The sequence below is a fragment of the Lissotriton helveticus genome, chromosome 8, assembly GCF_964261635.1.
Source record: "Lissotriton helveticus chromosome 8, aLisHel1.1, whole genome shotgun sequence".
NCBI classification, from domain to species: domain Eukaryota; kingdom Metazoa; phylum Chordata; class Amphibia; order Caudata; family Salamandridae; genus Lissotriton; species Lissotriton helveticus.
The window spans coordinates 1,495,325,356-1,495,351,070 of NC_136069.1; the positions used below are offsets into that span (position 1 = coordinate 1,495,325,356).

A 25,715-nucleotide genomic window follows, 5' to 3' on the forward strand; every position below is an offset into this window, starting at 1 on the left:
GTATCTACAAGTTGTTTATCCATTAAGGTGAAAAAAAAATCTGCAAGTTTTTTCAGATCCTTAGCAGTTTCTGAAAGTTAAATTGTGTTGTTTGAATAAAGAAGCACCGGGATAACCTTATGATCAATGTGAGGCATATCTTGCCCCTTTGAAATTAAACAAAGATTGAGATTATAATTGTACAAAATGAGCGATATTGGGGCACAACCTTGCCAAACCCCGCTAATTAATCTAAAGGATTTGGAGCATTCGCCACAATTTTCTTATCAGACACTCGCTGAAAGTCTGTTTGCAAACAATGGAGAAATTTAATAAAATTGCGCCAAAACCGAGAAAGAATACATTCTGCCACAGAACTATTAACACAACAATAACTTCTCAAATCCATAACGGCTAAATCGATAAAGTCCCATTATTATACAGTATACTTACTGATGATTAACACTTTCGAGTCTCATGACCAGCTGAGCTCGGCATGAGTCACGGTGCTCGTGTGCTCATGACAAGCTGAGCTCGTCATGACCGTTAGAACGCTCGCATGCTGGGCTAATTCCCCTGCTGTGCGAGCGTTCTAAAGAAACGGGTGTGGTCATGACGAGCTCAGCTCATCATGAGCACTCGACCACCGTTGCTCATGACGAGCTGAGCTCGTCATGAGCACGGGGGTCGCTGTGCGCCCACCCCCCCCCAGCCCAGGAGGGGAATTTGCCCAGCTGTGAAGGGGTTAAATGCAGGCTGAGGCTGTGCTCCACAGTCTCCAGACCCCATGAAACTATATTGGACAGCGGCAAGAATGTTGTCTGAAGACCAAGCTAAATTTGTTTTCAACATTACCCTCCCAGCAACAAGCAACAGAATCAATTAACATGATGGGGATATTTCGTTTACACTTTTTGAATACAGAGATGTCATTGAATTGGTCCAGAAACCCTGTAATCTTAAATGACTAGCGTAGTTCAAGATGTTTGTAAAAAGTGGTACAGAGAGCTTAATGTTAGATTGAAACAGGTCCATGGAAATGTCATCTGGTCCAGGGGCTTTACCAGACAGACCTTCTGAAATTGCAGCTACCACATCCGCATAATCAAAGATAAAGCAAGTATTAATGTTTAGGTCAAATGAGAAAGTGGGGTATTGGAGCAGCCAACATGGTCATAAATAATCTTAAAGTGCATAACCCACTGTGCTGATGAGATGTGGGAAGCTAGAAAAAAAGTTCTAGATTCCGTACCAGAAAATAAAGAAACATCTTTAAATTTGCTAGCCTGTTCCAGCTGTATTCAATCATCTGATCTAATAATTCCCCGTCTTCATTTTAGAACCAATTTGTAAGCTGCTCTGCAGGAAGCAATCTCAACTTTACATCTAGGACATCTAGAAAGAGCAGCCTGAAGACACAAGTTCGCTGCGGTACAATAGTTAAATGATATTCAGGTGTGCTGCTGAGTAGAACGGATGTAGTTAGCAACTTTGAAATAATGACACAAAAGTACCTAAAATAACTTATAACAGAATCATGACTTCAATAAGATGAAAGATGAACATCAAAAAGATCAAAAGTAAAACCCAACAAAATTGTTAAAAAGCTAATAGGATCAACGGGATACCTGTTGATTCTTAACCGTTCTTAATGGTTTCACGACGGATCGCAGAGGCAGGATAATGAACCTCATAGCCAGGCAAACAAATGGAAATGAAAAGAGGATTGTGGTCACTAGAACAGCTCACCTGTACAGAATATTCAGCTACTAAGTTAGACCGATCCCTATATTAATTTTTTTTTATCTATACTAGAAGAACAGTCTCTACCTGTAAAAATTGGAATACTCACATGATCAAAAAACAACTAGTATAGATTAACAAGATCACGTTGAATTCCAAGGCCATACAATAATGCTCCGCATAAATCAGCAAGTCCGGAAAAGGAATCCTTGAGACTATGGAGCAGAACCTCAATCTGCATTTCAATGTCTGCAAGTATACAGTATTATAATAGGTTTTTATGGATTTGAGCAGTGCTTTTTATTTATCCAGGCACATTAGCTGTAGAGTAGGGTTCATAAAAGAAAAAGCCCAGGGTAACAACCTTAATTGAATCATTAGGGTTTGATGAAAGCTTAATTTAGGGAGACTCTCTGATACGTCGGCAGGCTATCTAAAATTAGCAACCACACAATCCCATGATAACTTTTAGATGATAAGCTGACCCAGGAAATTTCACCTCTCAAGCACAACCCTATCGGGCAGCAAAGTGTAAAGTGATTTTAGTGGACAATCAGTGCATCATATTATTCTTAAGTTGAGATGCGGCCTTCAGTAGAGTTGGGGGAAAACAGGAATATTGGTCAGAATTATGACAAAAGGAGAAGCTTCGGGAGGGAGATTCAGAGCTGAGTGTGGAGAAGTAGATACATTGGACGAGCCTGTGACATAGCTGTTGGAAGTTATAAAGTTGGAGGTAGTCCGGTGTCTGCCATATCTAGAAGATTGAATGGGCTGGATATCAAGGGAGGTGAAACAATTGCCAATAGCTGGTGCGTAAGCTGAAGCCAAAGAAGCATCAGTGTTAGGCACATGACAACCTAGGAAAGCACTACTAGCATGAGAGGAATTAGGTGTGACAAGTGTAGTAGGACATAATTAAGAAACCAAAGTGGTGGCAGGATTACTAAACAATGTATCTAAAGCATGTTAACTGCTAGGCCTATCCTAAACAATCTTAAAATGTGAACCAGTCACAGAAGTGATGTTCCCTACATGCTAAGAGACCTTTAGCTATAGGAGCTAACAGTGACTCATCTCAGGTCTTGCAAAGGCACACAGCAGCTTTGAAACATGAGTCAGATTATTTTTCTTGTGTTTGACAGCAGGGCTCACAAGATGGAAAGCATTGAATGCATCACATTCAGGAGATGGCACAGAGTCCGGGACCATGCCGGAAAGGAACATGTTTGAAGAAATAGAGGGCTCTGCAAGTCTAAGTGTTGTAATTGAGGATGTAAAGTGAGAGAGGGAAAAATGTAGGAGTCCATCCACTGATATTCACCTCACTTGTAATTCAATGTTTGGGGAGAATACACCAACGGCACACTCAAAACAGTAAATAGTGGTGAGAGGGGCTGTTATTAACCCACCTAGAGTTACGTGGAGCCTTAAACTTCCTCATTGAGCAAGAGAGTGCCTAGTGAGAAAGGAAAGACAAAAGGTGGTTGGGCCAGTCCTGCCACTATCAGGCACTGAAGGGTGCAGATGGGCCCGGTCTTCACCAGATAGAGCTGAGCAGACTATGTAGTACCTAGCTCCTCCTCCTTCCCACCTTCATGGTCCACAACAGCAGGGTATCCTGGGAGGTGTAGTTCTTAGCTCCCTCAAAAGCCAAAATCCTCAAATTCCGAAAGTGCCACATGCTGTCAGAGGCCAAAGTGCACTATGTAGTCCCCTTTCTTCTCCTCCTCAGGGCACACAGCAGCAGAGGTGTCTTGGGAGGAGTAGTTCATGGCTCCTTGCAATGAAAATGTCCAGCAAACCCCAAGAGTCCTGTGCTGAGTGAGAGCAGAACACACTGTGGCGTGACTATCTTCTCCTCCTCCATATTTTCGGGGTCTGCAGCAGCAAACTGTTCTAGGAAGTGTAGGTCTTGGCTCCTTCCCAGGCAAAAGTCCAACAAACACCAAATGCACCCCTATTCGATTTGAAACCATAAAAATCCTCAAATTCAGAAACTCAGAGCCAGAATCTGCCAATTGCGGTCAAAGATGCAACTGTTTGCCAAAGTAAGTTTCACCTGCTTAGTAAATTGGTTTTGAAAATAAACCCCGAGATTTTTAAATAGGTTTGCAATTGCAAATTCAGACTGTGGCACAACATGTGCGTTAGGCCGCTTGTGAAGGGTGCACTTGTTGACAAAGATTTCCATACCAAAACATTTGTTCTCTTTTACACAGAATTTAACCAGGGATTTACAGTAGAGCTGTTCTGAACTTTCATTTGGATGTTCTGTTTTGTGCACTTTTGTGATATATTTATCATTATTTATGTGGCATGCTAGCATAAACATCAGTGCATTGGAAAGTTATCAACATTGTGGTGTCTTCGGAATGATGTCTGCTTTTTTAAAATTACAAACCAGACAAGCATAAAAGGAAAGGTGAAGAAAAAGTCTCACTGTTCATGGGCTTTCATTTCATTTGATAAGTTCCAAGTCGGCATGTTTAAAGCTACAGAAAATGTTGAGGGAGAGACTCTGAAGAGGCTCAAACTAATGGAAGTGGCACGGATTGTATTCAGGTGGCGCCAAGATAATGTCACTCATCACTTCAAAAGTGGTCTGGCGCATTTACAGATTGGAGGTATGGGTCATCTGAAAATTACAAAATGGGTCCTCAGATAGCCTCCAGTGTTAGAAAATCTGAACAGGATCCTCTTGCTGGGTAAATAGTCTGAGCATCCCCATCTGCTGATGGAAAGTTTGAAGGATGTAGGATACTTCCATCCAAGTGGAATTCAAAAGTTATGCCCTAAGAAGCTTTTACCCACCCAATGGAATGTTGTGTTGTCTGGTCCCTAGAAGAAGCTCAAGGGGTTGTGCATCAAGATCTCAAGGTATTATTTGCTTTAGAAGGTCTCATATACCCTCGAGGAGAAGCAAGTAATGACACACTTCAAAGTCCTGTGAAATAAGTTGGATAGTTGCTTTTCATTCTTGAGTGATTGCATCTGGTACCCTCCCCGTCAAAATAATAAATTTAATAATAAAGTATGTACAAAATTATACATTAGGTAAACAGAAACCTGAATAGATAGTGACTTCATTCAAGACTACACCTCTCATCGTTGTGGGTTTGTCAGGTCAAGAAGAGCTTACTGCCACAGTCTCGATGCATCACGAACATTCAATACAAATATATTAAGGGTCATTCGGGATTCTATTTCATACGGCAGGATTGGCAGCACCTCTTTAATCAGGTGGGCCTCCTCTGCAATCCAGTGGAGCACCTCTTTTATTTATTTATATAGCGCTTGAATCACCCCCGCAGGGGTATCTCTGCGCTTGCGGACGTATAAGAAAGTGCTGATACTGTGTAAAGCGTCTAGAACAGAAATGTTTTCAAGGACTTTCTAAAGTGGAAATGGTCCGTACACTGCCTCAGTGTAAGCAGGAGCGAATTCCAGTTCCGTGGGGCAAGGTAAGAAAAGGCCTTCCCCCCCCGGTCCTAGCCTTGTTAATACGAGGGACTTTTAGAAGGGATTTAGAGCTGGATCGCAGGTCTCTAATGGGAATGTAAAGGCTAAGCTTCTCCGCCAGATATGTTGGCCATTGCCATACACTGCCTTATGGACGATTTTTAATCCTGTGGACCCCCTACGAACAGAAACAGGGCCTCATAACATTATATGTATTTATAATTTACTGTTTCAAATATTTACTAGAATATTGTAGTCCTGTAAAAGTATAAAAAAACTGGCACTTTTTGGTTCATTTTGTCATCAATTAGTCCTCTCTTGTTGAAGTGTTGCAATCAAATGTGCATATGATGCCTCCCCAAAGTACATTAGCATGGACATCAGGTCCCATTCCTTAGTTTGGATTTACTCTCTTTGACTGATCAGCATCAAGTTGTCTTCCTCCTCCCTTTCCAGTTGGCTTTCTTAACCTCTGAACTTTGAAGTCCCCCATTCATCGTTCTAAGGCTCAATGTTGAAATTGCCCTCCATGCCTCTTTATAGGACCAGTGACCATTTCCTTTTTCATTTATGTCAATGATTCACAACGGATTATCAAATTCTCTGGAACTAGTTCTGCGTCTTCTGCCATATTGTGCTCCTTCCTCACATTAATAGCCTCAGGGAGGACCATGAACATATTCAAATTGAACTCTGGTTAAAGCGAGGTACTGTAACCTGTTGATATGATTTCAGGAATCCTGAAGACAATTTCTCTTCTATTTAGATGGAAAATAGGTAGTTGTTCAGACAGTGATCTTTTGGTGCCTTTACCGTGAAATTGTAACTGTAAGTCTTTCTAAAATATGTGATTCCTAGACTCGAGGTAAATGAAAACGCTGCATTTCATAAGTTTCCAAACTTTCCACTTTGATTATCCCCTAAAATCCATCTTGCGTCCCTCCACTGGGCTGCCTATCTACACATGCATCGTCTCCAAGTCCTTGAGCATGGTTCTCACGGCTGCTGAAAGTGTAAGACTTCTCTCCCTCCCAACCTGGTTCCTACATTCTACACCATTCCACAAATGGTCTCGCTTTCTCTGTTAACATTCCCAAAATCTGACTTTCTAGAACAAGGTGGAGAGAATTTTCATCCTTGTGGGCTCCTCACTAGAGCCATCTTTCTTCAGATCTGAAAAGCTCCTTTCGAACACACAATCTTTTCTCAACCAGCTGGAAACCTTTCAGTACCACTCTGGTCATCCCGCCAGATTGTTTCTTCAGGGTCAGTAATTCCACTGCTTTTGCCAACTGCACTATTCCATCCACTCATACATCCAATAAAGTAACGTCACTCAATAAATAACAACTACAAACTTCAAAGGCACTTTGATGGCAAGTGCTAATGAACAGGAACGGTAACAATGAGCAGGAGGCTGCTTACGTGACAGTGTAAGGCTCGGCGCGGGTCTTAAACTCGCCTGGCCCGACGTGGCTGTAAATTGAAATCAGGTCTAAAGGCATTCTCCGTTGAAAAGGGGTTTCCTGTCTCCAGTTAGTCACACGGTGTGTTTTATGAGATTGTGGGGACGTGAGTAATGGCACACCTTGTCCTAGGGGAATCCCAGCTGCACGTAAAAGAATACAGTGACTCATTGTGCTCGCCTTCAAGCTTGCCATCTCAACGTCATCAAGAAATCCTGTCCCCTGGCGGATTTTCCGTATCTTGGCAGCTTGGCGCTCTTTGGTGTTTATAGTTTGGTTAAAATTGGGGAGGAAGGAAATGTGAAAGCTGGGAGCTGGCCAGCATGGAGACAGGAGGATGTGTTGGTGACCGGCCTCTCCCAGCAGGTTCATGAGTGAATAAAATAATCATTGATGAAAATGTTTCACTGTCTCTTCGTCCATGAATCAAAATGAAAGCTGACAAACTATACCTAGAATATGCCTTCTTTTTTTAGATACCCATCAGGGGAAAGCCGATGGACGACCTATCCCTGGGAGAGTCATTCAAAGGCTGGCGGAGAGTGGGGATGGGGGAATAGAAGGTTTGGTCACCCACAGTATGCAGCAAGAATGCTGTTGCTTTCCAAAGAGTACTAACTACAAACAGTGGTCTACCCATCAATGGGGGGAAAAAAACTTTAATCTGAAGATTTGATGAGACCAACTCATAAATGTGGCCAGAGTTCTGTTGAAAATGTTTTGAAATTGTTCCCATATTTAACCAGAAACCCATCAAGGTCCCATGTGCCTCCATTCTGCACACTTCAGGCATTAACTTGAAAGATTGTGAGCAAGGGCGTGAAAATAGAGGCCCTCGTTACCTGAACCAGCTGAGTCTCCCGTCTGTCAATAGGGAAGGCATCAACCAAAGGTACTCACAAACATTTTGCCAAGGACCACCAAGCTTGGTCTGTGATGTGACCGAGGGCAGCATCGATGCTGGCAGGGTGGCGATCCATGGGGGTGGGGAGGCACTTTTGGTGCAAGATGACAATGGAAAGGAAGGTGTTTCTAGGTTAAGTCGTGCAAGACACCTAGTTAGTTCCTTTCTTTAACTTCAATTAACCTTTAAATAAAGGCTTTCCTATAATATAACATCTTTTAATGATAGTGCTGAGTCGAGTGAACAGCAGCCCGGTGCTGCTGCTCAGGGGCTGCATGTACAGGTCAGGAGGGCCACACGCGGCCTCCGGGCCGTACTTTGAGTATCACTGAATTCAAGCGGTGGTTACTGCTTACTATGGGAAGTGGTCCAGCTGCAGATGTAGGCTCCCAGCAGCAGGAGATTCCTGCTGACGGAAAGCCGGCTCATCACCACCGGTGCATTTGTTGGGTTGGGTATTCCTGGCAGCATGGTCGAGCCCTTCTTTGAAGCAGGGTGAAGCTGTGGAGTAAGAGCTGATTTTGTAAGATTAGATGACCCTGTTGCTAACATGTTTGCAGGAAACTCATTTGCATGTAGGGATACTAGCAAGAACCCACCCTTCTTCTGGGGTGAAACCACTGAGGTGTCCTCTCGGGGTGACGACCAGTGGAGGGGTCTGTTTGCCTGTTGAAGAAAGTTCAGCCCAGCTGCCCAGTGGACCAACAGGTGGAAATGTCCAACAAGGTAAGAATACCAGGTGGCAGGTCCTTCGTCCTGCTCACCCAGCAGGAGAGGGATGACCGTCTGTACTGCATCTCAGTCCAGGGATTACCACCCGGACATTTGTCAATATTGTCCACCCATACAGACATTCTTGGTATGTAATGAGGACCTTCATAAAGAGAGCTTCATTCATTCATACTTACAACATTGCTTCTGGCGCTGTATAGCGTTTACATTTTAGTAGCTCGTGGCACGAGCTCGGCCACTACTCTCCTTCCTGTTCTCTGTGGCCTAGGCACTGACATCATGGCCGCTCTCTTGACCGCAGGTTTGGAGATGGGCATCTTTTGAATGTGCTTATAACTGAATGAAGAAGCAGAAGTTCATTGTGGCGTAAGTTGGGCAAATGCGCCTGAATATATATATTTTTTTGCAGATTTATATAGTGCAAACTCGACCCGAAGGTATTGGAGCGCTTTACAACAGGATCGGTTACTTTACACATTCAGGCATGGGGAGATTAAGTGATTTGCCCAGAATCACAGGATGTGGACGCGACCCGAGGCTCAAACCTTGGTTTTCAGCCCCAAAGTCGGCAGTCTAGCCGAAGGACCACATCCTCTCCCCATTCTGTGGTTCCGGGATGTATTTTCATTGGATTTTGTATTTTAAAAGCAGATCCAGCTCTATTGTGTGGCATTTTGGCTCTGGATATGGAATCTAGCTCACTGCACCAGCCCTGGTCCTTCCTCTTCTGTTCTTTTGCTGCCCTCCTATTGGTGCACTCCCCACTTCCTGTCCGTCGATGAAGCCATTCATTCTCTGGCAGCCTTGCTAAGGTGAAGAGATAGTTGCGCGTTGGTGTTTGCTTGATTGTGTCTGTACTGTTCTGAGTGCAGTCCGCGAGGTAGGTGAATTGGTCCTAACGTTGCTTTGCCATGACTAGCCAGGGGTGTCACATGACCCAGGCAGATGGTTACATGCCCTCCATTTAAAACCCCCCGCAGGGCGTCTGCATGTGCCAGAACAGTTGTGCCCCCTCTTTGGCACTGGTATTCCCCTTGAGGACCCAGTACCCAAATCCCTGCACCTATGGCCGGACTGGAAATCAAAACCAGACCTGGATCCGATGTTTATTAAACCCATCCTGCACCAAAGGAGGCTGCAACTGGAATGAGGCCATGGGGCATAAATGGGTTTGTGTCAGCTCAGCTCAATCATTTCTGAAAGCAGCCCTCTAATCTGCAGTCGAGAGAGGCGAGAATGGCTGGTCCCGCCCGCCTCTGCCCCAGTGCTTAATTTGTAAAATAATAAGTGCCAGGTTCCTCATCAGTACCTACCAAACAACTGCCAATACTGATGCTCTTTCAATCATCCCAATTATACCAACCACCAAATGACCATAACACTTTGCTTGGAAAAAAAATTGAATTTTATTTTTCTTTCTCAGATATATTTTTGCTTTATATATATTTTTTTTAAACCATACTTTTTTTGCACAAATTTTTTTGCCAATACAATTGAAATGTGTGTATGCACATACACTGTAGACACAACAACACTTAATACAACAAAACACATAGATGTGATCAAATGACATTAGAAATCTCAATATAATTTATAAATGATATATGCAGCTCATGTTCTATACAAGTTGTGACTTTCAAGATAAACAATGCCTCTGATTCTTTTTGATTACACATTTAGCATTTTTGTTCTGTAATTCAGAGGCTGAGTCCAAAGGGTAAACCAACCTAGCTCGCTTAATTTTCTAATCAAAGTACACCTAGTCAAGAGTGAGCATTACGTGGTATGCCCATCTAGTGGACACCTATCTGGTGTCGACGTGTTTCGAACCTTTTAGGACATGAATGTCTGTTTCTCCTCAGGACGTATAACTTCCGGGTTATTAATTTGTATTTGTAAAATGAGTGCCAGGGTCCTCATCATGACGCCACTGCGGTTGCACCATTCATTGCCCCTGCCAGTGCTCTCAATATTAGTAGTTGACAATAACAAGTCAACTACTAACCATCACAATAACAAGTATGATAATTCATACTATTATAGGACCCCTAAGATATAGGAATGACTTGGGTGGCAGTTATTAGTCATTGTTAATGTGCATTCAAGTAATAAACAATTGGTGTTGTGCTCATCCCTCGTTAGGCAGACTGTCATAAGAGCTGGTGCTGACATTTAAGTGCTGGTGCCGAGTACCGGAAAGCACCGGCTCAAATTAAGCACTGATCTGCCCCCATTGGACACCCATCCAGGACTCTCCCTAGCAACATCGTGCTCTAGGTAGGTCTTTGGAAGGGTCTAGAAAGACCCACCGGATACTTCGTCCCTCTTCTCTCCTTAACATCCTGCGTTCACATTTCAACCCAGGGCACAAGTCCTAAAAAAAGAAGTGGGGAGACTGACCAAGTCAGGCAGTATGCAAGTGACATCATGACACATTCTATCAAAGCTCATGATGTCACGACGCGTGACATTCCACGTGGCATCACAGGAAGTGACCTCACTGGAAGTGATGCTCTGATATGTATATGGTATAACATATGCCAACCGAAAATGCAATAAAATATATATTTTTGTTAAATATTGTCTCCTGCAAAGCATATCATGTAACATGCAGATCACAGATTTTTATTTTGTGTAGCTAGGTAAGTGGATTAGTGCTATGAACACAGAGATCATTTTGTTACCTGCAGTCAATACATTATAATCCTTCTAGTAGACCACAGTGAGCTATGAAGGGGGTTTGACTCCTACACCTTGTAACCCTGACTGTCTCTTGTAACACATCTTGTACATTAATTTACACACTTACATGATTTATTTAGAATCGGTAATGTGTATGTTATGCAAAGTCTCGAACACTCTGCATTGGGATGAGTAGCACTATAAAAGAAATTAAATAGTGCTATTTAAATTGTGATTTGTGTAAATACTGAGACAGACCAACCCATCTGACATTCTTATAGTGCATGCACTTATATACAACAAAGTAAAAAGCATGCATCGCTTAACTACCTGTGAAGAGATAACAAGCTGTGTGCTTTTGTTTACTCGCCCGTGCATTTTCAAGGTTCCAGGACGCATCCAGTCCCATACTCGATCAAAAGGAGGTCTGATGGCCCCTTAACTTCGGCCCAACTGGAGGGGGGAAACAAAGCCCCCTCGCTGCCTGCACATTGCTGCTGGGAATCCAAAGCAGACAATGTGCGCAAGCGGATGTATGACGTTACAACGCATGCTTTTACAACGCATGCTGTTACAACGCGGTTTTTACAACGCATAGCGCTTTGGGGTGCTGGATAGTGAATAGTTTAATTTACTATTCCAACTCCAGTCCCCTTGGACTCTAGGGAAGGTGTTGGATAGTAAATTAAATCTATTCCCTATCCTAGAGCGCCCCCAGCGCAATGCGTTATGGTTTTCGTTGTAAAACCTGCGTTGTAATAGCACTGCGTGGTAAAAGTTGCGTTGTAAAGGATGTTTCCCTGCGCAAGCTTATGAACTTGTCCCGGTGTTTTAAAATTACACTGGGACAAGTTGAACATATTTCTGTGGGTCCCAACTTCTTAGTAGGGGGACAGCGTCCACCCTGTGAAAAGAGTGTGTGGATGCCGTGTACCCACTTGTACCTCAGACTCGTGCCCTGTTTCAACCACGTATCGCAACATGATTGGTGGCTGTGTCCTGGAGTAAAAGAACACATTTAGGCGGTACTCTACTGCCTAGCTGCCGTCAGTGCTTAATTTGAGCCGGTGGTACTTTAATTGTCAACATCTTTGCTTGCGACAGTCTGCCACAAGGTGTCGCTGTCTGGCTAATTTAGAGGTGACCACGACAATAGATAGTCATTTTTTATGTATATTGAAGGAATAATTGTTACCTTCTGCCCAAGCAATTCCTATAGCTTCGGGGGTCTGAAATAGCCTGAATTGTCACACTTTGAAGGCGTGTGTTGGTTTATAGATGGGCAGCATGGCAGGGGCAATGTGAGGTGGAAGCTGCAGTGGCCTCCTGACAGAGCCCTGGCACTTATTTCTTTCAACAAATTAAGTACTGGCTGCCGTGCACGTCACTGAGTCTGGGCAGAGGTATGCACTCATTGGCATCACTCTGTAATACCGTCCCACACTGCGCTGTCCATGGCGAACTATTCATTGCTCTTGTGCCTGGTACAAAACTGGGCCCAACCAGATGGTGCAGGGCAATGCATTGTGGCTCTACAGACATTAATTGTCTGGATTACTTACTGGTAATCTTCATTACATTTAGTACCACTGTTCCTCGGTTAACTCCCTATTTTCGATAACTGAATGCCCACAACACTTTAACACGTAATATTACCCAAGTAAGTGTGTTACAAGGAATGTAATTGGTAATGACAGAGAGCAAAGAGAAAATATCAAAAACTTTTACCTTTAAAAAAGACTTTCTCTTGTAAATAGAGGAGGTTTCATTCAAATACGAAAAAAGTGGCTCCACTTGTAGAGAAATCGCTTACTGTATTACAATATACATGGTTCTTTGTAAACATCTCAATTGGATCCTGTTCTTAGGGCTGCTTCTCCATGCATGGTTTGATTAGCGTGTAGCTACTGCCACCTAGTGACTCCTTGGAAGTTGTTCACCATATTTTTCCAAATATACAAATTAGGTACTAATCGTAGCACCCCAGGTAGAAGTGAGCCGCATTTTATCATCGAGCGAGGCACCGGAGCAGGACGTGAGATGCTCGTGGGACCCACGAGATGTTTATTTGTGCATTAACTGAGAGTGTTTGAAGCGCTCTTTGAGGGTGCAGAGAGCCTCTCAATGTGCTCCATCCACTGCTTTGGTAAATTAAAAGTAGTTTTTAATGCCCTGGTTACATTCTTGCATCTGTATGATAAACTTTAGCCTTTTCATGAGCCAAAATACCATCATGTCCACGAGCCTGTCTACTGCTGAAAGTACAGTAGTAAGGAACACGCAGGCGCAGTATTAGGGTACCTGGAACTGGCCCGGGGCATGTGCGCCCGGCCCCTTTTATTGGCAGGGTCACACATCCACTGACACCTGTGATGTGTGGGGTGGGGTGTAAGCCAGCCCTCGGGGAGTGGCTGGTACAATCGTACAACTCTGAACACTAGAACAGTGACCACACGGTCACTACCCTGCTGAAAAGGCAGTGCTTTAAATGGGCTGGTACTCGCCGGTACTGAGTACCGGCACTTCCGAATTTTTTTGCCATCAATACCGGCACTTCACTGGAGCTAGGGAGAGTACCGGTACTCTGATCGACCGCACGGCAGGCTCAGGCTCAGGCTAGGTCTCTCCTCCAGGGCAGAGGCCACTCTGCTTCCGAGGAGCTGGTAATTAACACGGCTGAAGCAGCCTTTTGCAGATTTGCTGACGAAGATTCCAGCAGCGCCCATTTGAATGGAGCCAAACTGCAGGGGGTTGAGAGGGCGTGTGTCACGCTGTGTTAACAGGACAGGGTCTCTAGACAGACCCTGCACTGTGAATCAAGTGCGAGTGACCATTCGGGTGAAAGTGCCATCATGACTTTTATCTTGTGTAAGGAGTTAATCTGTGTTTCTTTTTTTTTTTAACAGAAACACACTCCTCATGTGTTTTAATATGTGCTGCAACTGGTATAGAAGTAATTATGTATGATTATATTTTGCCCTTAGCCCCGCCCACTTGCCACACCTCTATTTTAATGAGTACCTGCACTTATTTTTACCCATTTAAAGCACTATGAAAAGGTACAAGATCGCTCTCCTTCTGGTAGTTTATCAGCCCTTCTCTTATGTCGCACAGTATATGCAGTGAGCACCGCTTAGCCTGGACTGGTGGTCCAGTGGCTACTGCAGGAGTCTGTGTTTGACTGTATGGTCACCGGTTCACTCAGCCTTTCATCCTTCTAAGATCGCAAAAATGACAAATAAACACATTATGTCATGTTCACCAGTTACTTGGCCCCTTTACTCTTACTGAGGTAAAGACGTAGTGAATGTTAATGTTAAAAATGATTCTTAAAGCGCACTTACACCGATTGGTTTCATGGCGCTGTAGAAAAAGGCAGAGTGCGTAGCACAACAGGAACTTTAATTGTAAGCTTGCATGTAGAGCCAGGTTTTAAGTGCTCTTCTGAACTTCATGAGGTCAAGGCAGGCTCGGATTTCGAGGGGGAAGGAGTTCCAAAGACGAGGAGTGAGAGTAGCAAATCTGCAGCCTCCTGTGCGCTTCCGTCTAAAGGAAGGAGTATGGAGAAGTGAAAGGTGGGCTGAACGTAAGTTTCGGGTAGGGATGTGCCTGACTATCAAGTTGTTTATAAATTTGGGACTTTTGCAATGCAAAGATTTGAAGATCATGCAGCCAGCTTCGAAGGTGCAGCGTTGGAGCATGGGATGCCAGTGTAGTTTCCTAAGTAGTGGGGTGGCAGGTTGCCATCTGGGTTGGCCCAGAATCAATCTAGCTGCGTAGTTCTGGACCATCTGCAGTCGCTTCAGCAGGTAGAGAGGCATGCCGTGGTACAGAGAATTGGCGTAATCCAGGTGAGAAAGAACAGTGGCTATCACCACCTGGGTAAGGGCCTCTGGTGTAAGGAGGCGATGTATCTTTCTTATTTTCCTAAGTTGGAAAAAACACTTGGAAACCACAAGACCCTCCTGAGATTTCAATGAGAGGTCGCTATTTAGTGCGACTCCAAGTGTCTTTGCCGATGGAGAGGGAGAAGGTGGTGAGCCCATCTCTGAGGGCCAGTAATGTGGGGGCCAGTAATGTGGGCCCCAGTGCTTAGGACTGTCCCCTGTAAGTATCCAGACAGTCTTACCAGGGTTTAGTTTGAGATGGTTTTGGTCCATCCAAGATTGGATGAACCTCATGGTAGACTGAAAGCTGGTAATTGAGCTCTCGGTGTTCTGTATCGTGAAGAGCAGTTGTAAATCGTCTTCATAGTTGAAGACCGTCACGTTCCTGTCTCTAAGGGACTGAATTAGGGGAAAGATGTAGATGTTAAACAAGTGTGGGGACAGGGAGGAGCCCTGTGGGGCACCGCAAGTAATTCTCTGTTTAGGGGCTACCAGGTTGCCCAGGCGAACGGCCTGGGATCTGTTCTCCAGAAAGGATCTTAGCCAGCTGGCCGCTGTGCCCCGGATGCCGGCCTGGCCGACACGGTCGATCAAGATAGTATGATCCACCGTGTCGAACGCGGCCGAAACGTCCAGGAGCACCAGGGCCTGGGGGGAGTTATTATCTGCGGAGTTGCGGAGTGTGTCCAGTACAGTAAGTACGACAGATTCCGTCGAGTGCGCAAGCCGGAAACCTGTCTGATGGGGCTCTAGATAGTTGGATTCCTCCAGAAAATTACATAAGCATCTGGCTACGTGTGCCTCCATCACCTTTGCTAGATAAGGAATAGGGATATGGGGCGGTAGTTTGACATACATGTGGGGTCAGCCCCAGGTTTTTTCAGAAGCGGTACAACTGTCGCTTCCGTGAATGCTGAGGGGACTTGGCCAGATGATAAGGAGTAATTCAGGAAAGTACAAGCAGGGTCTGGGAGAGCAGAAAAAAATATTTTAATATGTGAGGGGGACAACAATCCCAGGGGGCACCAGATTTGACTTTAGCGAGGAGCTCTTGAAATGTCTCAGAGGTGATAGGGGGGAAACTGTTGATAGTGCAGTTATTGTTGAGCGTAGCGAGAGCGACTGTATTGGGGAGTTTCGGAAGACTGGCTTTAATAGACGAGATTTTCTCAATGAAGTAGTTTTTGAGTGAGTCACAGAGGATTTGGGTGGGGATGGTCCTAGGGCATACACTGTCTAAATTAGTCAATATGGAGAATATGTCTTTCGATCTGTTGTTTGAATTAAGAATGCGTGAGGAGAAATGGGCAGCTTTGGCAGAGAGGATAGCCTTCATATATTTGTTCCGGGCAGTGGTAAACCTGAGCAGATTAGAATAGATTAGATTAAGAATATGGGCTGGTGAAAGACAAATCTGTCTAGACAAGCTGTACTTGAGTCGAGTGAAAAACTCAGGAGTATAAATAACAAGTCTCCTTCTTTGTAATTATGACAAGTTGAGTGCTATAATTTTCGTTTTTGCTTTCTTGAAGGGCATAGCTAGACACCAAAACCAATACGTGTAATATTGGGGATGTTTTTTTAACTATTACGAAACTTTAATAAACCTTCTATTCCTTTTTTGCAAGCAAAACTGACGCAGGTGCATGGATACGGTCCCATATATATAGCTCCCTGCTGCTGAAGACCTATTGTCTAGAATACAATATACAGGGCGCTTTCTGTCCGCCCCTTGCTCATGCCTGGATGACTTTATTTTCCATCTCAGTTCCGTGCTCCTTGATCAGTGCCTTTCCGTCCTCTTCTTGTGTTTGACCCACTAGAGGAGCATTTACCATGCATCTTACTACTTGACTTACCTCCTTTCGCTTGCTGATATGGGAAACTGTTTTTTCTCTTTGAGCTCTGGATATTTGCCACCTTTTCCCTTGATTGAACAAATATTTTCAGCCATATGTAGGCAAAGTTGTCTAATGGTACTGCCTATGTCCAATGCCTCACAGCGGCACTATAATATATGCACCACATACACACTTTTACCCTTGAGAATTGATTTATCAGTAAATATTTTACCATTGGATCCCAAGATCAGATCACACTTACTAAGAGTCAGTTCTCACAGGCTCCACCCTTATGAAACCCTGAGATCTGTAACCAGGTCTGGGTGTCCTTTTTAGAAGCATACAAAGGCTCAACAAATGGCATGCTTGCCTCCTGCATGGGGAGGCCCTGCGTTTCATTTTGCCGAGTACTTGATAGACAAATAGAAACTGTTTCTTTTTACCTTTTCGTAGATCTGTCATGCCCCAAATCAATCCAGTTATTCCTGCATATTCAAGGGTGCAGGGTCATCCTGACCACTTTGTCCTATCGCCTCGGAATGGCAATCTCTCATCAGCATTGGGTCCTCCACCTTCATTCATTCCTCCAGTAACTAAGCTTCCTGCGGTACTGAAGAATGACACCTCTGTGTATCTTTTCTGAGCACTGGTGCCCTATGGGCGGCCGTAGCTGAAGCCACTAGATGCCACTTCGAGGGCTCTTAGAAGGAATCATGTTAATGTACTTCGCATCCTATGCTTTACTTAACACCTGGCTGAATTGGGTGTTTAGAGTCATACAATCATATCTACATACTATGGTGTCTTGAGGATCTCTGATTGTGTGAGTTTATCATTACAGAACCTCATCCACTTGTAACCTACTAAAATGCATGTCTTTGTTTTGATTTATACATGGTTTTATCTGTATTGACTCTGGTGTCATTTGAGACCGTGCTATTTAGTGTCATTACTCTGGTAATGTACAAGGTCAAATGTCTCATCATGCGTCGAAGCGTTATAAGCGCAAGGTGGTTCCAGTACCTACCATTCTTTTATGTAAGAAATTCTATTGAATATTTGCATAAACTGGGAGTTCTCCATTCTCCATTGTTTTTCACTTCATACTCAAATGCAGAGTGAATACTTTTTAAACTGTATGTCTAAGGTTCTGGTTTTATCAGAGTCGGCTAGGGACTTCACCAGGCGGTTTTCTTAAAGCTATGGACACAATCTATGTTGCTGTCTAGTTTCAGTCAGAAAATCTTTATTCGGCTGTGGCTAGCCGTAAAAGAGTACATCTCAAAAATAACACATTTGGTAATAGAACACAGAAAAATTTATAAAATACAATTATCGAATAGGAGTTCCATACTGTCTAGTTTGTCTCATGAACAACGAAGTGTTACTTTCTTTGGAATACTCACCTTGATTAAAAGGAATCATGAAATATCTATTTTGAGAATTTTAAGTTCCTCATTTTGTGTTTAAAGAATTTGTCAGAAAATTGAGTTATGGAATTTCGATCAGGATCACAAACAGTCCTTTTTCCGTAAAAGCACAATCTCTAGCATCACTGTTCCCCAGCCGTATTTATTCTAAATTAAAATAGTTGCCTGTTTGTTGGAATCCCCAGCAGAGTGCTGTTCACCTTTATTCAAGTATCCTGCGTCATGTGTGCGTGCTTACATATGTCTCTGCCTGACTCTTAAAAGGAGCTTCTGACAGAGCCCATGGTTTTGAAATATCAAATCAGCAAGCAAACATTCTTTGCTGATCACGTACATAAAAATGGTCCTGATTTGATTTCTGCTTATAAACAGTCAGAAGGGGTGCTTTTAGTTGTTACTGTATGTTCCATTGGAAAACTGCTCGCTTCTGCATGCTAACTCTTCGAGGAAGGTTGAGTGAGCCGAACTATTTCTGTCCATGATACTCATCACCGGCCAGATCCTCAGAGGGACTGCTGGAGTGACTGGAGGCATGCACTCTGACTGTTAGTGGTTTGGATGGGGAGAGCTGCCTTAACTCTCGGTACACGTTTTTGGGCTGTCATAGACGCTGGAGACCAGTCTAGGCCTGGGCGGAGTTCAGAGTTTATCGGAACTCCTTGCGGAGAGGGCAAAATTGAGCTAATTCTGTCGGCGTAGCGGAATTCTTTGCCCACCCCTAGCTGAGCTTCCTTTTAGTCCCCCGGCAGTTTATGGTGCCTCTTCTTCCATGAGAGCGAGCGGGTGAGTTTTAAAAGGTCTTTGAAACTTGACTCAAGGATGGTCGCTAGGGTCAAGACCCGATCACCCATTTTTTGGGTCAATTTTGAGCTCTGCTGTGTGTTCTTATTGTTGTGCTTCTCCCTCCTTTCCTTGATGTGTTCATTGTGTGTGGCTGTCTAGGTCCATGTGGCAGACACAAGAATCGTGGTGGTCTAAATACTGTTGTGGCTTCTGCACACCCTGGTTCGTGTGTGGTTCTTCAGTATTCCTTAGGAAGTTGTCAGATGGTGGTATTTCTGTTCATAGTTTTCTTCCTCTGTTGCATATATCACAGTTTCTAGTTCTGCATAAACTCCCCCAGTACACTAGAGGCTTGCAGTGAAAACAGCTACACAAAGGGACTGGTGTTGAAATGCCAATACACCTCTCACCCTCTTTCACCATGCAGCTTTCCACTGAACACCCCACTCCTATCCTATACTTCCACCTGAGAAGTAGCTGTCTCCAATATGTTAGGCACTTCTTGGAACACACTCCCCCAACTGTTCCGCTTCACACTCGCCCCCACTGTCCACATAACATATCAACGTTTGACTTTGAAGATTTGTGAAAAGGAATTCATATGATTTTGGTCCTATAGCTTTAAGGCTCCATATTGCTTTATGTTGGTTTTGTAAAGTCCTTATGCAACATAATGTGGTCCTTTAACAAGAAAAATTAATTTGGAGCCGAGCAGGTCTTTCGATGTTTACAAAATTGTAGGGGATCAGAAATTTGAGGAAGGTTCTGATCCTAGGGTTTCCTACTTGGTCGGTCATGTGTCTGTTACCCAAGAGTAAGAAGTCACTTCCCAAATAGTTATACACGGCCATGTGCACCTAGCTTTCGGAGGCCATGTCCTCCTCTTCGCTATACTCTGGTGTACTTTGCAGTGTCCTCATGCCTGATGTATGCATTCTACATTATACTCCCATATGCAACTGGCCTCATCCATTATTTCTCAATCTCAATTTGACCCTTCATGTCTTCCTTATTCATTCTGGATTAATCACCAAGTCCTCCACAATGAACCCTTTCCCTGAAGGTGTTGTGACCTAACCATCGCTCAAGTAATTCCCGTCGGCCGGATCATTCCTATCTGCTGCTCATTCCCATGCCGCTTCTGGTGTCTCACAATAGAGAGATTTTCCATTCTGTAGGACGTTACCCTTTGCCAATAATAGCAGCATACAGTGCACATTAAGAGGTACCAGTTTGTTCATGAATTTTTCAAATGATATGTTTCATATAGGATCTAGGGAAAATTGACACATCTGAGAAAGCACTCGGTAGCTATCCTGGTTTCCTGGTGGCCTGTCTGCTAACATTTCTGTCCAGTGAGGCCCTACCTAATAGATGAACTCGGTGGTTGCCTGAAGCCCCATAACCAGCTTGACCCCAAATTTGAGGAAAACAATCAAAGTAAAAATAAATGACATTGAAAAATAAATTTTGAGAGGCTAATTGCATGGTTCACCTAGGATGTCAGTTGTTGGCTACGGGTCTAATGGCTGCCCCAGTCTGGCTTTATAGCTCAGTGTCTTGGCGTTGCCGTACCTCCACACCCTGGACCCGACACCAAATCAACTTGTAAGACATATTTTCCTACTGGCTCCTTGAGACAATTCTAAAGAAAAAAAGTCCACTTTCTATCTTCTACATCTTTAGGCATGTCCACCAGGGCCAGAACTTTGTCATAACCTTATTTGTCTACATCCTTATTACAAATTGGCATTTACTGTTACCAAGATAACATCATGCCTTCATTTGTCAGCTGTGTTTTTCTTTTCTCTGTATATGTTATTATGGATAAATGCCTGTACTTTGATATTGTATATCATATTTCAATGGTAATTATTAAAACAAACTTTACTTTTAATTAAGGGAGGATATATATTAGTTTTCGGATGCCATGATTTATAGACATCACACAAGTGTGGTACTAAAAGATGTTATATACTAGGGATTATGCTTATAAAGTAATGCACAGACTTCTTTCTTAAAAAAAAATAATATATAATTTTCCCGACTGCAAAAATGAGATCCCTTGTTTTATTGCATAAGAATCATGAACCAAAAATTGCCCTGTTATACACGCATCATGGTGCTTAGGGAATAACAAAAACCTTAAGACATTTAAGTCTTGCTCAGTATCATTGTGAAGTGTATAAACTGCAGGAGTTTTTTTGAACACAAAGATGGTCTGCCATGTCACCGAGGTGTAAAATGTCCGCCTCTGCCCCTCCCACATAACCATATTTCAAGCTGCTGCTGCTGAGGACCCTCCTGAGTAAAGTGCTTTTGCAGAGCAGCAGGTTATAAATGTAATGGTAGACCCATAATGGTAGCCGCACCATGTCAATCCACCCAGCCAGCATTCTTTTAATTTCTGAGCAACAAACCATAAAACCAAAGGTTTGTTTCTGGGAAACACCTGTCAGTGGCCCTCTTATTTTCCTGGCCGGATTTTCAAAGTCTCCCCACCAGTCCAAGGTAAGAAAAATGTCTTACCTTGGTCCAACCTAAGAGGGAGGACCTTCTGACGCCCCGCCCAGCAGCCTCCTTGCGGATGGGCAGTCCGGCCATGGGAGTACCGTACGAGAACCATCTGAGGTTCGACCATCAAAGAGTTACGGGTTTAACCCCTTCCATGCTGATGACTAGCTCAGCTCGTCATCAGCCACGGTGCTCGTGTGCTGATGATGAGCTGAGCTTGTCACGGCCGTTAGAACGCTCACACGTGGGGCTGATTCCCCTGCTGTGCTGAGCGTTCTAAGGAACGAGCTCAAGCACTGTGGCTGATGACGAGCTGAGCTCGTCATCCGCACCGGGGCGCTGTGCGCGCCCCCAACACCCAGCACAGCGGGGGAATTACCCCCGCAGAGAAGGGGTTAATGACCGAGGTAGGTGAACTTCAGGCGTGGCTCCAGTTCAACCAAGCCCTACATTTGTTCCTATTAATTAGTGTTGAAAACATGTATATTGTAGTGAACAGAAACCCAGTACTCAAAAAGCAGTCGGTTCTTTTGACTTTTTAAGACAAAGGGCCGAATTGATTGGAATCTAAATGCATCTTATTGTCCATGAATAGCATTTGTCTTTACATATGGTGTTCCCCCCTCAATCCTTTGTGTTTTTTCGCTGTAGGAACTGCCTCTGTCGCTGTTGCTGGCATCTTTGCTGCACTCAGAATAACAAAGAATAAACTCTCGGACCACAAATTTGTTTTCCAAGGCGCTGGGGAGGTACAGTATTATTTTTTTGTATTTGTTAGACGTTTTACTTTAATTGTTTGTGAAAAGGTAGACATTTTTAGGGCATTTTTAAAGAAGCTGTATCATATCATTATAAACGTTTTCGTAATCAAAGTTGGTAGACTAAAAAAAAGCCTGATCAACCCCATACTCCGCTATTATTGTTTCAAATTATTGGCCTGCTGTATTTGTGTTATCATTTAGTTTGAAGGGGCCTGACAGAATATACCCTATAATGCACGGGATTCTGCAATCCCCGTCTTAAAAACCGGTCTTTAATTTCTTTATAATTGGCCACTTGTGACGCATTCAGTCGCTGATTATAAAGAAATGACGCCAGAACTCAACTGTAATAAAATTATTATAGTCGAGTTCTGAGGTTACAATGCCTGCCGCCAGACCCAAGGGGAAAAGCAGGTCAGGTTATGGGGCATAATTAAAGTAGCTGTTTAAAGGAACAAAACGTTTCTTTTCTTTCTTCTGCTCTGCTTTTATAGTTGTCAAGCAGAAAGATATTTATGTCAACAAGTTTTTTTTGCACTCCTTAAGCAGTTATATAAGTTAGAATTTTTCTGCATGTTTAAATGAGCTTACTTGTATTAAACTGCTTCTAATATTTTTTTGCAAGAACTATCTATCATTTTTGATATGTTTACTTTTGCTCTGGAGATTTTTTAATTTTTCATGTTTCCAAACATTTTGTTTCTTTCATATGAAAGAGCACCAAGTTTTTAAATGGTTTGTGGGAAAGGTGATGATGTGACTATACATAATGAGGATATTGAAAGTTACCTCAGAGTTGCACGACCTTCTAAATGAATTCTGCCTTCAGCCTCGTTCCGCTATATGATTTTGAAACTCCTCTGTGACTTGCAATTTCCTTATAATGTATGGCAGTGAGTACTTTAACCCATATATAATCAAATAATACATCACTTGTGATCTGACTGTCTAGTCGCTGGTCCTAAACAATGGGAAGACAAGTATCATATGGACCGTATGCATGATCTTTACCTTCCCCTTGTTTGGTGTGTGCGCCTCAAGGCAGGTATATACCATTGTTTTGAAAGGTGTCGTGAACAACCCCTTACACTTATGCTGTCTGCACCCTTGGATATGTAAAATGCTAATCCTGCTTCTCTCAAATGCACCCTATTTCGATTATCATTATTTTATATTAATATTAGCATTATTATCATTTTTTTTTATTATTAGCAGCTTGTACCTCAAGCAGAGGTACTGAGTAAATCCATAAAGTCTATCAAATTAATAATTTACAAATCTAAAAGAAATTAAACCTATGTGAAAAGGCTATACGGTTTTTGTGTTAAATAAAAAAAGTGCACCGCCTCATTTAAAGTTTACATTTTGCAATCTGTCAACATGAACTTAATAATGTACGATACTGAAAATACAAACAGCATACAAATAAGACATGCATCCGCTTTTGCTTGCCAATCTCATATACATTTATACTAGCCCACATACCCCTATCTCAATGCAAAGGAACCCGCTCCCCTCCTGATCTGAAATTCTAATAAAATCCTAGCACCCCTCTCCCAAAACAGTCAATAAATGCAATTGGACAAACCCTAATCAGTCTGAGTGTGCCGCCAGCTGCTCTCCTGTTTGTACATGCTTGATTTGTTTATAAAATGCTCGCATTGACATTTATAGTTAATGCGCCTCGGTTTTATTTTTAGTGTAATTGTTTTGATAATGAGGTTTTGCAGCTCTTCTGTAAAAAACATGTGTGCAGATCTCAATAAAATCTTTTCTTTTTTGGGATGGATTGACATCCCAGCAGGTATTATGCCCCTCAGAGATGGTAAAGGTCTAAAGTGTCAATAAGTATCCTCGTAAGAATGCTTTTCTTTATTTTTCTTGAATTAAACTATATAATGATGTGTCTTTCACTCCTTTATTGACTTCATTACCATGATCCTTGCATTAAACAAGAGTTAAATAATGAATAGATTTGGACGAAATTGCATAAATAGTCTCAAAAGAAACACACTTATTGCAGAAATTCTGGGTTACCCGTGGGCAGTAAAAATTACAGGCAAAGTATCTCTTCTCACACAAAACGCCCTTCGAAATATCAAGCCCAATATATAGTCGATCAAATTCTTAAATTCACGCTGTGAAAGATGCTGGCACAGCACATACGTCATCGCACATCATCTACTTTCACGGTTACTTCAAGATTTTTTCTATTTAAACCAATTCTCCTTCAGAGAGAAAATTATGCAGTTAGCATAGGCAAAAAAAAAACCACAAGTTACACGTGATGTGCATAGCCCAAGAATCGGTGTTTTCAAGCGATTGTGCTTGCATAAAAATAATTGCACACAACTCTAATAATAAATTCGCAGCTGCGCTTCTTAAATTCTAGACCTCAAGGACATTCATGTAAAATAATATTCTGCTGCCTAGGGCTTTGTGCAACTGTTAATGTGCAGTCCTGGGGTTCTTGGTTCCAAATGTGGATTTTTTTCGGTTTGACATTTATCGCACTTGCACCATGCATAGCGAACATTTTGTAATTTATATTCACCTTAAAGGGCTTGGATCGGCCTCGTTCCTACAGTAAGTAGCTCATTCTGCTTTGAAACTGTCACCCATTAGCTTAAAACATTGTCAATGCTTTCTGGGATCAGCCCATGGGAGTATTTTAGTCTCACCATTTTTCTATTGATTGTTTAGGAGTGTCCTTCCACCTCCTTTGGATTGCATCAGAGACTATTTTGCATCTGAAATCTGTTGGGGCGGGGCCCATTCAGCACTGGGGAGCAGGTGCTGACAAAAGCATCTGTAAAAGAGATGCTACAGAAAAAGAAGGGTTACTTTATTTTGCTACAGCACCTGTTTTTCAGATGCCCTTTGGTACAACAGATTTGACGTTTATATCGTAAGCACTCGGCTGACTCGCATGCGATGCAAAGACCTATTGGCTTTGACATTGTTTGTTAGCTACAGTCACCTTTCCTCTGTGCAGTGTCAGAAGAGGTAGCAGCCTGACTTTTCCAATCCATCACCTCCACTCAGTTGATCGAAGTCAGAGATGGTTTATATCCTAAATAAACCTGTACATGTGCAGGCACTGACTCATAGCCATTTGAGGTAATTGGCCTATATTTAAATGTTTTTTTATGCAGCACTGTGTCAGGGAGGGATTTATAGAAAATGCCTTGTCAAAAATGTTTTCATATCTGCCTTGAATAATGAAAAGCCTTCTCCAAGACTGGGTTTGCTGATGACACAGATTTATGTTTTTTTGGAAGGTAACACAAAGATACTGGAGTTCCTGCCAACTCCTTGGCCTAAATAGTCATCTTGGAGGAATTCAATATAGCTGATACTGAGCAAAGCAGTCCTGACTATATATATGAGTAAAATAGTTTAGTAGATGTAGGGGCTCTCCAGTGAGTGTGCAATCTGCAGGTTTGGTCCACAATTGACTACTTTATCTTTTAAACTTTTTGAGCTCACTAATATGGTTCCCATTGAGTGAATAGTCCCAATACCTGCATC

At 42.9% G+C, this 25,715-nt stretch overlaps 1 protein-coding gene across 2 annotated transcripts in view; it reads left to right on the forward strand.

Annotated features, from left to right (window-relative positions):
- Nucleotides 1–25,715, forward strand: part of ME3 (malic enzyme 3) — a 426,853-nt gene that overhangs the window by 349,702 nt on the left and 51,436 nt on the right. For both annotated transcript variants that reach the window (XM_078658437.1, XM_078658438.1), the window contains exon 9: nt 22,075–22,172. In XM_078658437.1, coding sequence (XP_078514563.1) covers nt 22,075–22,172 — 98 coding nt within the window. The remainder of the gene's footprint in view (nt 1–22,074; nt 22,173–25,715) is intronic.